At 43.0% G+C, this 15,058-nt stretch overlaps 1 protein-coding gene across 1 annotated transcript in view; it reads right to left on the bottom strand.

Moving 5' to 3' along the window:
• The window catches only part of LOC124026329 (E3 ubiquitin-protein ligase Itchy-like), a 38,433-nt gene extending 24,372 nt beyond the window's left edge, over window positions 1-14,061 (bottom strand). The window contains 8 exon segments of the mRNA XM_046339378.1: window positions 1,395-1,596; window positions 2,061-2,242; window positions 3,416-3,467; window positions 3,826-3,957; window positions 7,440-7,564; window positions 8,557-8,698; window positions 9,194-9,262; window positions 13,904-14,061. Of these exon segments, the coding sequence (XP_046195334.1) occupies window positions 1,395-1,596; window positions 2,061-2,242; window positions 3,416-3,467; window positions 3,826-3,957; window positions 7,440-7,564; window positions 8,557-8,698; window positions 9,194-9,218 (860 nt within the window). The 5' untranslated portion in view covers window positions 9,219-9,262; window positions 13,904-14,061.
• Between the last annotated feature and the right edge of the window lie 997 nt (window positions 14,062-15,058).

Raw genomic sequence — 15,058 nt, forward strand, 5'->3', positions numbered from 1 at the left:
ATAGGGCATACAGTCAACTACACACACACATTAAAACCCATGAATGACGCCAAAGAACCCCTATCTACATATACACATGACGCTAAAGACCCCCTACCTACATACATGACGCTAAAGACCCCCTACCTACATACATGACGCTAAAGAACCCCTACCTACATACATGACGCTAAAGAACCCCTACCTACATACATGACGCTAAAGAACCCCTACATATACACATGACGCTAAAGACCCCCTACCTACATACATGACGCTAAAGACCCCCTACCTACATACATGACGCTAAAGACCCCCTACCTACATACATGACGCTAAAGACCCCTACCTACATACATGACGCTAAAGACCCCTACCTACATACATGACGCTAAAGAACCCCTACATATACACATGACGCTAAAGACCCCCTACCTACATACATGCCGCTAAAGACCCCCTACCTACATACATGCCGCTAAAGACCCCTACCTACATACATGACGCTAAAGACCCCTACCTACATACATGACGCTAAAGACCCCTACCTACATACATGACGCTAAAGAACCCCTACCTACATACATGACGCTAAAGACCCCTACCTACATACATGACGCTAAAGAACCCCTACCTACATACATGACGCTAAAGAACCCCTACCTACATACATGACGCTAAAGACCCCTACCTACATACATATACACATGACGCTAAAGACCCCTACCTACATACATGACGCTAAAGACCCCCTACCTACATACATGACGCTAAAGAACCCCTACCTACATACATGACGCTAAAGAACCCCTACCTACATACATGACGCTAAAGACCCCTACCTACATACATGACGCTAAAGAACCCCTACCTACACACATGACGCTAAAGAACCCCTACCTACATACATGACGCTAAAGAACCCCTACCTACATACATGACGCTAAAGACCCCCTACCTACATACATGACGCTAAAGACCCCCTACCTACATACATGACGCTAAAGAACCCCTACCTAAATACACATGACGCTAAAGACCTAACCAAACCATGTACATATTACCTCATTCAATCACCAACTACCTCACACCCCAGTACACTGACTCAGAACTCCTTGTATGTAGCCTGTATAAAGCTTCATTATTGTTATTTTATTGTGCTACTAGTTTCTTTTGATCTAATTGTTCATTTTCTTACTTTTTAACTGCATTGTGGGGAAAGGGCTCGTATCAGCATTTCATAGTAAAGTCTCCACTTGTTGTATTCGGCGCATGTGACAAATACAATTGGATATGAAGATGAACACATGCACAGATTTTCGATGGACAGGCTGGTCAGGGCTGTCGGATTGATTGGGAGCATTCTTTTTTACTTGCTCATGATACACATCTGGTTAGGAGCCTAGTCCACTTACCCCGGTGGCAGTGGGCCGTTGCTGACAGGGCCGAGTTGGGGTAGCCCTTCGGCTGGCGGTGCCCCAATGGCTTCCGGGCCGCTGGTGCTGGCTGCCTGTGGGGGTGGGGGTTCTGCGCCGTTCTCCGGAGGGGGGTCTGAGGAGGAGCCGTCTGAAGCCGGGGGCTCGCTCACGTCACTGGGAGTGGAGCTGCTAGAGGACGCTGGAGGAGAAAAGGTTAGCTATGGTCTTGGGGTGGAGCTGCTGGAGGAGGTTCGACGAGACAGAGGAGAATAGTTAGCTGCGGTTGCTAGTTGGAGACGGTATAGACGAAGAAGAGGTTAGCTGTGGTCGCTAGTAGGAGATGCTAATGAGAAGATGCGAAATAAGGCGAATGCTTTTAGACTGCATATCTGTGTTGAATAGCATATCTGGACTGCACTTCATTCAATTCCACAAAATGGCTTGAATAGTAAGTGGAATGAAAACATGAACGTTTCATTACATGAGAAGGCAATAGATGGACCTGGCATAAGCACACCAACACACAAAATGAATTTATTTCAATAGTTCTGTCAGAAACCTCTATGGTTATCTATTGTATTACTATAGTATTGTGGTATTTTGTATTGTATTATTATGGAATTGCTAGGGTATGTCTAGGGCCTTTCTTAGCGTGGTGCCCACCTGGGGAGGCGGCTGGTCTGCGAGGGGTGGGTGGAGGAGGACGAGCAGGTCTGGGTGGGCGTGTGGACTTGGAGCCCACTGGGGATGGGGCGGGAGACCCCGTGCAGTTGATCTCGTGGCCATTGGGGATGATCACCCAGTCCTCTGTAGAGTCACTGGAAGGTGACGTGTCTCTGCTGGACCTGGCGGGTATGACATCACCAAAAGTCTAAATAAACTGCATGCAGCACATAGTCAATTACATTTTGTTTGCCGTTTTGGCTGTAGGTAATGCCTCCTTTTTGGTGGTCAAAAGGTTTTTATCTACTACTGCTACCACTGCTACTACCACTGTTACCATCATCATTACTACTACTGCTACAACTGCTACTGCTACCACTGCTACTGCTACCATCATCATTACTACTACCACTACTACTGCTACCATCATCATTACTGCTACTACTGCTACCATCATCATTGCTACTACTACTACTGCTACCATCATTACTACCACTACTACTGCTACTACTACTGCTACCATCATCATTACTACTACTGCTACCACTACTACTGCTACCATCATTACTACTACTGCTACCACTACTACTGCTACCATCATTACTACTACTGCTACCACTACTACTGCTACCATCATCATTACTGCTACCACTACTACTGCTACCATCATCATTACTACTACTGCTACCACTACTACTGCTACCATCATCATTACTACTACTGCTACCACTACTACTGCTACCATCATCATTACTACTACTGCTACCACTACTACTGCTACCATCATCATTACTACTACTGCTACCACTACTACTGCTACCATCATCATTACTACTACTGCTACCCCCACTAGTACTCTTATTTTACAATACACACATACCGGAGGATCACATCACTGACATCAGCAAACAGGACACTACAAAACTAAATCTAATCAAAAAACATTTACATACAGTATTTACATACTGTCAAGAGTTATCATGAAAAATAAAAAATGTCCACCCCCTTCTGCCTTACCAAGAAAGTACATTGTTTAGGATCAATAATTGATCCTAAAGTCCTTTGATAAGATCAGTAAGCAGTTCTCTGGACATCCCAGTGGACATCCCAGTGCCGAGACAGTTGCAATGTTTTGTAAAACGATATATTAATATATATATATTAACTTCGATTTTAAACTTGACATATCGGTGCCCATCTCTAGTATTCACAATGGACAGAAGATATGCTAGTGTGACTGAGTAATATCATTAAAGTATTTTGCAGACTCACACTAAACCCCCCCCCCCCAAAAGTCAAATGTTCACTCAGAACTTACAGAAGACATACAATATAGTATTATTAAAACATGATACCTGTTGCCTCCATCTTCGTTCTGCCTCACGTCCCTGTTGGGAGCAGTAGCTGCTGAAAAAGAAAACCATCAACATTACATTTACATACATTTAAGTCATTTAGCAGACAAGCATTCAAACCCAAACAGAATACAATTAATCTAGTGAAATGTATTAATCACATCAACCTCAATTGGGATCGGCGCGACTACTTGAGTACTCAAAGGTTTGTACTCAAAATGTACAAATGCAACTATTTAGCAGGTTATATTTATAAGCATTGACAAAATGTGCTTATTTCTTGTGGAGTACGTCAAGTGCAGTAGTAAAATGTACAATGTCCTTTTCAGTTGCTTCTGAAAAAAAAACTGTAATTGGAATAACCAATAGTATACACCAAACATTTTACCCTGCCCATCCCTAATCCTCACCATGGTCCCTCTCTGCAGAAGCAAAGGTCTCTGGGTCCACCTGCACGCCATCCAGACAGATGGACAGGTCTCCCACCACGTCTGTGTTGTCGTGGTCTGAACACAGCTGTAAGATCTGCACCACCTCAGAGACTGACAGACATACAGACACGTGTAGATGCTAGTTTATAAACAAAGAGTGTAAACATGGATGGATCAGCTTGAATTCTAGCCTTGATGTATCCCGTCTAATATCAGAAATATAACTTGTGTTCCTGAAAAGCGATGGCCTCTGCACGATATGCATGTATTGACCATATACAGAGTATAGCAAACATTAGCAACACCTTCCTAATATTGAGTTGCACCCCCTTTTGCCCTCAGACCAGCCTCAATTCGTTGAGGCATAGACTCTACAAGGTGTCAAAAGCGTTCTACAGGGATGCTGGCCCATGTTGACTCCAATGCTTCCCAGTTAGCTGCATATCCTTTGGGTGGTGGGCCATTCTTGATAAACATGGGAAATGGTGGAGTGTGACAAACTGGTGCGCCTGGCACCGATTACCATATCCCGTTCAAAGGCACTTCAATCTTTTGTCTTGCCCATTGACCCTCTGAATGGCACACAATCCATGTCTCAATTCGTCTTTAGAATTTAAAGATCCTTCTTTAACCTCTCTGATTGAAGTGGATTTAACAAGTGACATCAATAAGGGATCATAGCTTTCACCTGGTCAGTCTCATCGAAAGAACAGGTGTTCCCAATGATTTGTACACTCAGTGAATATTATTATTTAATCAGTAGCATATTTGGTCACCTACATATGAGGTGCACTTCTGTGTGTCTTTGACCCCTGATTGTAGTGCAGGAATTCATGAATATATATATTTGAGGGTGACATGGGCAGCACGTAAAACCATGACTGAAAGGACTCATTCTATTGGCAAAGTAAGCCCATTCACATGCTTGAGTTACAAGTCAAGAGCCGCCTCTCATTCCAGCGGAGGCGAGAGCCGCCTCTCATTCCAGCGGAGGCGAGAGCCGCCTCTCATTCCAGCGGAGGCGAGAGCCGCCTCTCATTCCAGCGGAGGCGAGAGCCGCCTCTCATTCCAGCGGAGGCGAGAGCCGCCTCTCATTCCAGCGGAGGCGAGAGCCGCCTCTCATTCCAGCGGAGGCGAGAGCCGCCTCTCATTCCAGCGGAGGCGAGAGCCGCCTCTCATTCCAGCGGAGGCGAGAGCCGCCTCTCATTCCAGCGGAGGCGAGAGCCGCCTCTCATTCCAGCGGAGGCGAGAGCCGCCTCTCATTCCAGCGGAGGCGAGAGCCGCCTCTCATTCCAGCGGAGGCGAGAGCCGCCTCTCATTCCAGCGGAGGCGAGAGCCGCCTCACAAAGAATAGCAGACATGAAGTAGTGGATTAGAGCAGGAGTGTTAAACTCTTCCATGGAGGGCAGAGTGTCCTGGTTGTTGTTAGTTCTTTTCAATGCGTGTCCAATTAAAACCTAGGTGAGAGGAGTTCTTAACTTTAGAAAACTTTGATCAAATGCACATCCTTAAAGAAACGTAGGTGCTGGGCTAAGGAAGTACTGCAAAAAAAAAACAGGCTGAGGACCTGGTGTAGATCGAAACGTTATCAATAAACTGCTTACTGGGCGCTGTACTGCGGCTACCCTCTGGTCCAGCCTCTACAACCTAGTGTGTGTTACATATATATATATTTTATATATATTTAAGCAACAAGACCCGAGGGGGTGTGGTATATGGCCAACATACCACGGCTAAGGGCTGTTCTCAAGCACGACGCAAAGCAGAGTGCCCATACACAGACCTTAGCCGTGGTATATTGGCCACAAACCCCTGAGGTGCCACTTTGCTATTATATACTGGTTACCAACATAATTAGAGCAGGAAAAACAAATGGTTGTGTCATACCCTGGGTATACCACAGCTGTCAGTCAATCACCATTCATGGTTCAAACCACCCAGTTTATAAATATATATTTATATCAGAGGGACTGGGAAAAAAGCAGAAGACACATTTCTATCTAGTATGGATTAATAAAGTATACCTAGTATGGATTAATGAAGTATATATAGTATGGATTAATAAAGTATATCTAGTATGGATTAATAAAGTATATCTAGTATGGATTAATAAAGTATATCTAGTATGGATTAATAAAGTATACCTTATCTACCTGTATCTTAAAGGTGATAATTGGGAGCAAAGTCAGTGCGCGGGACACCTGTGGAATATTCTATTCAAGTGAGAGAGACCGTCATTTCTTCAAACAATTATCTTTAAACAATATTGATGAATTATTGCAATAATGAAACCAGTCAGCCCAACAGCTGAGCAACCTAACTGAAAAAAACTGATACTATATAGGACCGAAAAATGCTTAGTCCGACTGGTTCCATCTCCCACAAGCCACCTTGGTTATCTACACAGGATGGTGTTTTACCCCCAACCCGGCTTATTTTCCCAGATGCCAGGAAGAAGAGACAATGAGGCATTGTTCTAAACTCTTCCAGGCTCTCTATCGCGGGTCAAACACACGTCATCTTGTCTATGGAACTCCCGCGTTTAGGTTTTTATCACCATCTCTAGCAGACTAACTGCAGGAAGATAGAGTGGAAAGCATCTCTTTACAGAAACACAGAATTAAACAGAACAGAAATGTCCTATTAATATCAAACAAACCAGGTAAATACGTAATTTTTCTATCACACACTCGTTTTACCTATATTCAGTTAGCAGCCACTACGAAATCGCCACTGCTATTTTTCTACTATTTCTTCAACTTCCTTCAAGTTGAAATAACAACATTTCACTATCCCTTGAAGATTAGAGTAACAGTACAACATACACAAAAGTATGTGGACACCCCATCAAATTAGTGGATTAAGCCATTTCAGCCACACCTATTGCTGGCAGGTGTATACATTCGAGCACACAGTCATGCAATCTCCATAGACAAACATTGGCAGTAGAATGGCCTCGCTGAAGAGCTCAGTGACTTTCAAAGTGGCACCGTCATAGGATGCCACGTTTCCAACAAGACAGTTCTTCAAATTTCTGCCCTGCTAGAGCTGCCCTGGTCAACTGTAAGTGCTGTTATTATGAATTGGAAATGTCTAGGAGCAACAACGGAAGTGGTAGGCTACACAAACTCACAGAATGGGACCGTCGAGTGCTGAAGGGTGGAAAAATAGTCTGTCCTCGGTTGCAAAACTTACTACAGAGTTCCAAACTTCCTCTGGAAACAACGTCAGCACAATAACTGTTTGTCAGCAGCTTCATGAAATGGGTTTCCATGGCTGAGCAGCCACACACAAGCTTAAGATCACCAACGCACAATGCCAAGCGTCAGCTGGAGTGGTGTAAAGCGCGCCGCCATTGGACACTGGAGCAGTGGAAACCAACTCCATATCAATGACCATGCTTTTGGAATGAGATGTTCGACGAGCAAGTGTCCACATTTCAGAGGACTATTTGTAAATCTGACAACCACTTACTGCAAAGCTCTTGTATATCTTGTCATACACTTTTCCGCTATCAAAAAGTCAGAGATTTCATATAATCACATTTAATACTACCTGCTCCGTGCCTCATCAGGAGAAGAGAATGAACTCACGTTTCATATCATTGGACTTGAGGGTTTCACTCATGTCCAATGTGGCCACGCCCAATAGGAAGTCTGCCTTCAGCGTCTGATGACTCCATACCCGGAAAATGAGCTTACTGAAAGGTGTGACAATTCTGTGTAGAGGGTGGAAAACATTTGTTTATGGTTTCACTACTGTACTTAGTAGGCTATACAACAATAGACGAGGAGACGACATGCAATTCTTGGTGACCGGCCTAAACAATTACACTATTATAAAGGAATGAGTTAACCACATAAACAATAAGGAGATCACCGTGGGCCAGTTTTCCAGATACGGATTACACCTACAGACTAAGAAACACTTTCCATGGAGAATCTCTGAACATGCGTATTAGTCCAAGACTATGAATGAGAAATGCACTATAGGCCTATATGCAAAATGAATATACATGCGAATATAAATTTGTCAGAGGAAGGCGGTGTCAGAGGTAGGCCTTAAATGGTCAAAAACTCCAGCCAGCCAAGTCAAAGTATGTTCTCTCTGCTACCGCACGGCAAGAAGTCCCAGAGCGCCAAGTTGGGACCTGAACAGCTTCTACCCCCAAGCCTTAAGACTGCTGAACAGTTCATCTAAATGGCTACCCGGACTATCTGCATTGACCTCTGGAATTGTGTTATGTATATATTATTTTGCATTGACATTCTTGCACTGGCTCTAGACACACACTCACTGGACCCTACCCACACACTACATAAGCTCACACATAAAGACATGCATGCATATTGACACCACACACACACACACACACACACACACACACACACACACACACACACACACACACCAGTTTATTATGTATCCCATTGCCTTGTCACTTTATCCCTACCTACATGTACATATTACCTCAACTACCTTGTCCCCCTGCACAGTGACGCGGTACTGGTACTCCTTGTATATAGCCTCATTACTGTTATTTTATTATGTTAATACTTCCATTTTGTTAGCTAATCTCTTTTTACTACATTGTTGGGAAAGGGCTCATAATTAAGCATTTCACGGTCAAGTCCACACCTGTTGTATTCGGCGCAAGTGACAAATAACATTTGACTTGAAATGCAAATAGGTATTAAAGTAGCTACTTACACTGTGAGTGACTGCTTCCATTTGGGGGTGTGGGTGTTGCTGCATTTCTCTGTCTTCTTCGACTGGTCGTCCACAGCCACCTCCACGTACGGACTGGGGCCAAACCAGTTCTTTTTGTTCTCCTTCAGTTTGGCCGACAGAACTGCATGCCATAATATACACAAATCATGTCATGGTAAGAGACTCTAGTTAACACTGTTATAAGTCACGGAAGTTAGCCATAGAAATAAACCACAGAACGGAAATGTGAGATCCATGTTCACATTGCCTCATTGACCCACCACTGTAGCCTAAGCACTACCTCTGTTTAGAACGATTCTTTAGCCTAGTTGGTTTACTGTACATCCTACTATGTTATTGATATATATTTCAACCACTGAAAAAGAAAATAAAGTTATTCTATTCCATCTATTCCATAAATACTTGATGAATTCACAGTCTGTACCATCAGCTAGGCCTATAGAGAACAAGCACCCGCCAGTCCCATTAAAAAGCGCATTCTACAGCTTCGGGTGTCAGTGGCTTATTATTTCATTTAGGATATTAGTAGAATCCCGATTATCTGAAGCCATGATGACAGCTTCTTCCTGAGGTCCGCCACATAATGAAAAATATGAATAGTAAGGTCAAAACTCACCAGTGACTTGAAGTTGTGCCTTCATAGTTCAGCCATTAACAATGCAGCATGCTTTGGCTATGACATGAACTGCAAAGAAAGAAAACGTGACATCACGTAAACATTAAGAGACAAGAAACACGGCTATAGTGCAGGTGTCCTGGTTTACATAAGGGATCGTCTATAGCACAGGTGTCCTGGTTTACATAAGGGTTTATCTATAGTACAAGTTTCCTGGTTTACATCCTACTGTACCCGATGGAATGTTTAAACAGACTCCTGCACAACCCTATAACAAACCCATGGAGACATAAGCAAAACAAGGAAGTAAAATGCTAACATTGAGCATTTTGCTGTACAGAGAGTAGCCTTGGCATACAAATATGGCTATTCAACTGCCTTGTTGTTGTTCTACAATAGAGCTGGGATACTGGTTGAGAAGCCATGTGGTGGTAACAGCTAAATCAGAAGGACAGGAAAAATGTAATCCCTCCTGGATTACCAGATTACATAAACTGGTACATCATGAGTAAGCGATAGTTTCAGACCCTGGTTGGTGTCAATGGTTAGCGGTTAGACCTAGGGGTTCATAGGTAACTGAGTTACAGACTGTGTTCCCTGTAAAAAAAAAACTATGCCATTTGGGATTATCGATGACATTATAGCCTAGATTATGTAAGCATATGTAGGTAGCCTAATGTTGTTGAGCAGTCTAAAAGCTATTCAAGTATTTTAGCTAGATTACTAACATCTCCTCTGTTTACTCACTAAGCAGAGTTGTGTCTAAAGCAGAGCCAAGATAATTCAAGCAAGTAGATTTAATTTAGGTTCAGGAAACCTGTTGTTTTACATAATAAGAAATTAAAATGTAGGTAGTTCCTCGGCGTACACATCACAGACAAACTGAATTGGTCCACCCACACAGACAGCATCGTGAAGAAGGCGCAGCAGCGCCTCTTCAACCTCAGGGGGCTAAAGAAATTTGTCGTCACCAAAAGCACACAAACTTCTACAGATGCACAATCAAGAGCATCCTGTCGGGCTAGATCACCGCCTGGTACGGCAACTGCTCCGCCCACAACCGTAGGGCACTCCAGAGGGTAGTGAGGTCTGCACAACGCATCACCGGGTGCAAACTACCTGCCCTCCAGGACACCTACACCCCCTGATGTCACAGGAAGGCCATAAAGATCATCAAGGACAACAACAACCCGAGCCATTGCCTGTTCACCCCGCTATCATCCAGAAGGCGAGGTCAGTACAGGTGCATCAAAGCAGGGACCGAGAGACAGAAGCTGTTTTTCAATCTCAAGGCCATCAGACTGTTAAACAGCCACCACTAACATTGAGTGGCTGCTGCCAACACACTGACTCAACTCCAGCCACTTTAATGATGGAAATTGATGTAAAATATATCACTGGTCACTTTAAACAATGCTAGTTAATATAATGTTTACATACCCTACATTATTCATCTCATATGTATTTGTATATACTGTACTCGATACCATCTACTGCATCTTGCTTATGCCGTCCTGTACCATCACTCATTCATATCTTTATGTACATATTCTTCATCCCTTTACACTTGTGTGTGTATAAGGTAGTAGTTTTGGAATTGTTAGGTTAGATTACTCATTGGTTATTACTGCATTGTCGGAACTAGAAGCACAAGCATTTCACTACACTTGCATTAACATCTGCTAACCATGTGTATGTGACAAATACATTTGATTTGAAATGCATGCACATGCGACTTTCTAAGGCAATTGTCAGATTTAGCCTAAAGTAGCCGTGTCATCGAGGGTTGGCCAGTTTGGTCATCTGCACGGCGTAACCATGTAAAACCAGTGTCAACTTGCAATCTGCTAACTGTGTCAACAAGTTAATTCATATCTAATAATATAGCATGGGTACTGTCCACACCACTGAAACAAGAAACAATCATTGCAAAGTAAAAAAATAGATATATATTTTACCTTTATTTAAGCAGGCAGGCCAGTTGAGAACAAGTTCTCATTTACAACTGCGACTTGGCCAAGATAAAGCAAAGCAGTGCGACAAAACAACACAGTAAGAAACACACAAACATACAGTCAATAACACAATAGAAAAATCTATGTACAGTGTGTGCAAATGTAGAAGAGTAAGGAGGTAAGGCAATAAATAGGCCATAGAGGCTAAATAATTACAATTTAGCATTTACACTGGAGTGATAGACATGCAGATGATGTGCAAGTTGAGATACTGGGGTGCAAAAGATCAAGATGATAAGTAACAATATGGGGATGAGGTAGTTGGGTGTGCCATTTACGCATTGGCTGTGTACAGGTACAGAATAACACAATTATACTGGTGCATAGAGTTGTATGGTTTGTTTAACTTTGCAATCATTCGTTTTTGATTGGTATACATTTTGAAGTAAAAAATCACGAGTCTGCATCTGTTACAATGGAATTGCCCTAAAGCAGGTTGGAGCAGTCTAAAAAAAATCCTATATCTGCTAATCATCAATGCAGTGATCATGAATTGAAAGTAATGTAGGAAAACAATGACAAATGTATAGGATATTGCAATATAACCCAAATGCTTTAGACTAAATGTTAATGCCTGTTTGATAACATGTTTGGAATGACCATGGGTCCCACGGGGACCAGAACAAGATGGTCTCAAAATAGGGCTGTCCCCCTCACCTCATTTATTTACTAGCTACTGTAACCTGCTTAATTGCTTGATTCAAGGCAATGACTCTTCCCTTGGTTTCTTAACTACCCAACAACCACAGTCAGTTAAGTCAAGCTCAGAAGCTACCACAAATTCCATAACTGCAAACAGTAAATCTGACATTACATAAATCAGCTAGCTACTGCTCTTATAAACTCTCCGAGTTGGGCATCTCCGGCGTGGCCCACGCTTGGATTGCGTCCTACCTGACAGGTCGCTCCTACCAGGTGGCGTGGCGAGAATCTGTCTCCTCACCATGCGCTCTCACCACTGGTGTCCCCCAGGGCTCTGTTCTAGGCCCTCTCCTATTCTCCCTATACACCAAGTCACTTGGCTCTGTCATAACCTCACATGGTCTCTCCTATCATTGCTATGCAGACGACACACAATTAATCTTCTCTTTTCCCCCTTCTGATGACCAGGTGGCGAATCGCATCTCTGCATGTCTGGCAGACATATCAGTGTGGATGACGGATCACCACCTCAAGCTGAACTTCGGCAAGACGGAGCTGCTCTTCCTCCCGGGAAGGACTGCCCGTTCCATGATCTCGCCATCACGGTTGACAACTCCATTGTGTCCTCCTCCCAGAGCGCTAAGAACCTTGGCGTGATCCTGGACAACACCCTGTCGTTCTCAACTAACATCAAGGCGGTGGCCCGTTCCTGTAGGTTCATGCTCTACAACATCCGCAGAGTACGACCCTGCCTCACACAGGAAGCGGCACAGGTCCTAATCCAGGCACTTGTCATCTCCCGTCTGGATTACTGCAACTCGCTGTTGGCTGGGCTCCCTGCCTGTGCCATTAAACCCCTACAACTCATCCAGAACGCCGCAGCCCGTCTGGTGTTCAACCTTCCCAAGTTCTCTCACGTCACCCCGCTCCTCCACTCTCTCCACTGGCTTCCAGTTGAAGCTCGCATCCGCTACAAGACCATGGTGCTTGCCTACGGAGCTGTGAGGGGAACGGCACCTCAGTACCTCCAGGCTCTGATCAGGCCCTACACCCAAATAAGGGCACTGCGTTCATCCACCTCTGCCTGCTCGCCTCCCTACCACTGAGGAAGTACAGTTCCCGCTCAGCCCAGTCAAAACTGTTCGCTGCTCTGGCTCCCCAATGGTGGAACAAACTCCCTCACGACGCCAGGACAGCGGAATCAATCACCACCTTCCGGAGACACCTGAAACCCCACCTCTTTAAGGAATACCTAGGATAGGATAAAGTAATCCTTCTCACCCCCCCCTTAAAATATGTAGATGCACTATTGTAAAGTGGCTGTTCCACTGGATGTCATAAGGTGAATGCACCAATTTGTAAGTCGCTCTGGATAAGAGCGTCTGCTAAATGACTTAAATGTAAATGTAAATGTAATAAACTCAAATGCTGACTAGTAAATTTGTTAGGTATTGTTTGTTTTAGGGAATAGGTAGCTAGCTTGCTAGCTAATCCAAGTTTTTGTGCAAGGTCTAATATGGTTGTATTTTGCTAGCTAGCTAATGTTAGCTATCTACGTTAAGTAGTAAAAGTATTTTAGCTACCTAGCTGCCTTGTACGTAGCTAGCTATTCTTTCAATACTTTCAAAAATTATAAAGGTAGCTAAGACAATTAATAAATGACTTCTACATGGAAAGGGAGTGAAATAAATGGGAAATGGCAAGAGAAAATTGACAGGGAAGATTTCAATACCAATCCCAGGACGCTGAAAGGAGGCCAAACAACAAGCTAGTAACTTACCTAGCTAAATCCACATAGCAGCTAGCTATAACAACTCTGGTCGCTATCTAGCTGTTAGCTTCACAACATAAAAAAATCACTAGTTAATTACACTCTTGATGTGCATAACTATCTTAATAATGAACTCGTAGGATGTGTCGTGAAGGTTTGCTCGCTTTGAATATCGATGTCACTTAGGTGAGCTAGCTAACGTTAGCTACCCTATCTAACCATCTACGGATATCTTTGAAAATGGACAATTCCTCCATATAAAACGATTGGATTACATCTTACCCATATCAGAGGGCAGCAAATGTTTCTGTAAATATCCTTCTTACGCCCACCAACGAATGTGGATTGTAAACAACGTCTCAGAAAAACTAAAAAGCTGTATGACAAGTACCACTCGGTCTGAATTTCTTCCTGACCGTGTCATGTGACTAAACCACAGACAGAAGGGGTAAACCCAATACGTCACGGTTGCTATAAAACGAAAGGTTCCGTTTAGAACGTTTTCTCATCACCAAATATGGTACTGAGGGGAAGTCTTGTCGCGAGTACTGGTAAACTGAGGATGGAACTAGGTGATACTGGGCCAAAATTCTGCTAATTTTCTCATCTATGAAACATCTGATCTCAATGCACAGTGCACTACGTTTTATAGACATGACACTTTGCCAAAGTTTGAAACAATTGCGTTGTTTGGAGTGCAACGTCGAATTGAGTTTCTGCACATGCGAACTTCACAGATAAGGCGTTCCCCTTCTGAAATATGCAAATACCTAATTCAACGAGCCAAACAGTGCTTGGCCTGTTTTCCACACAATGCTTCATTTGCTTCCACTGTAAACGACACAGGTTAACTATCTTTTTTTATTTTTTCATTGATTTTATTTATTAACAACAAATCAATACATAAAGCACATGAGGGAACACAAGCATACATAGATTACAAACAATGGACAATCGAGCTAGGGGGTACAATATCACATTACAATTACACAAGGACCTTTAAGGGACATGCATATACTTACATTTACATCAATTCTAACAGCTTTTTTTGTTAGTAGAGCATTTAACAGTCTTAAAATACAGTTCAATTTATTTTTGTAGGATACGAAAATGTGGTTTTCTGTTTGAAAATTTATATTTGTGTATATGAAATTTGGCCAAAAGAATAATGAAATTAATTACATAAAAATGATTCCGCTTATTTCTATTGTATGTAAAGAATCCAAACAGTACATCTCTCCACAATAGTGTAAAATCTTCATAAATGTGTTCAATTATAAACCTACTGATGTCTTGCCACAGTTATCTGACATGCATACAATGCCAAAAAAGATGCACAACTGTTTCTGGGTGGTCATTACAAAAGGAGCAATTTGAGTTGATGTTTTCCTTAAACTTCTTCATATAGTTGTTGGCAGGATAATATTTATGAATAAT

Source organism: Oncorhynchus gorbuscha, linkage group LG03 (genome assembly GCF_021184085.1).
Source record: "Oncorhynchus gorbuscha isolate QuinsamMale2020 ecotype Even-year linkage group LG03, OgorEven_v1.0, whole genome shotgun sequence".
Taxonomy (NCBI): Eukaryota; Metazoa; Chordata; class Actinopteri; order Salmoniformes; family Salmonidae; genus Oncorhynchus; species Oncorhynchus gorbuscha.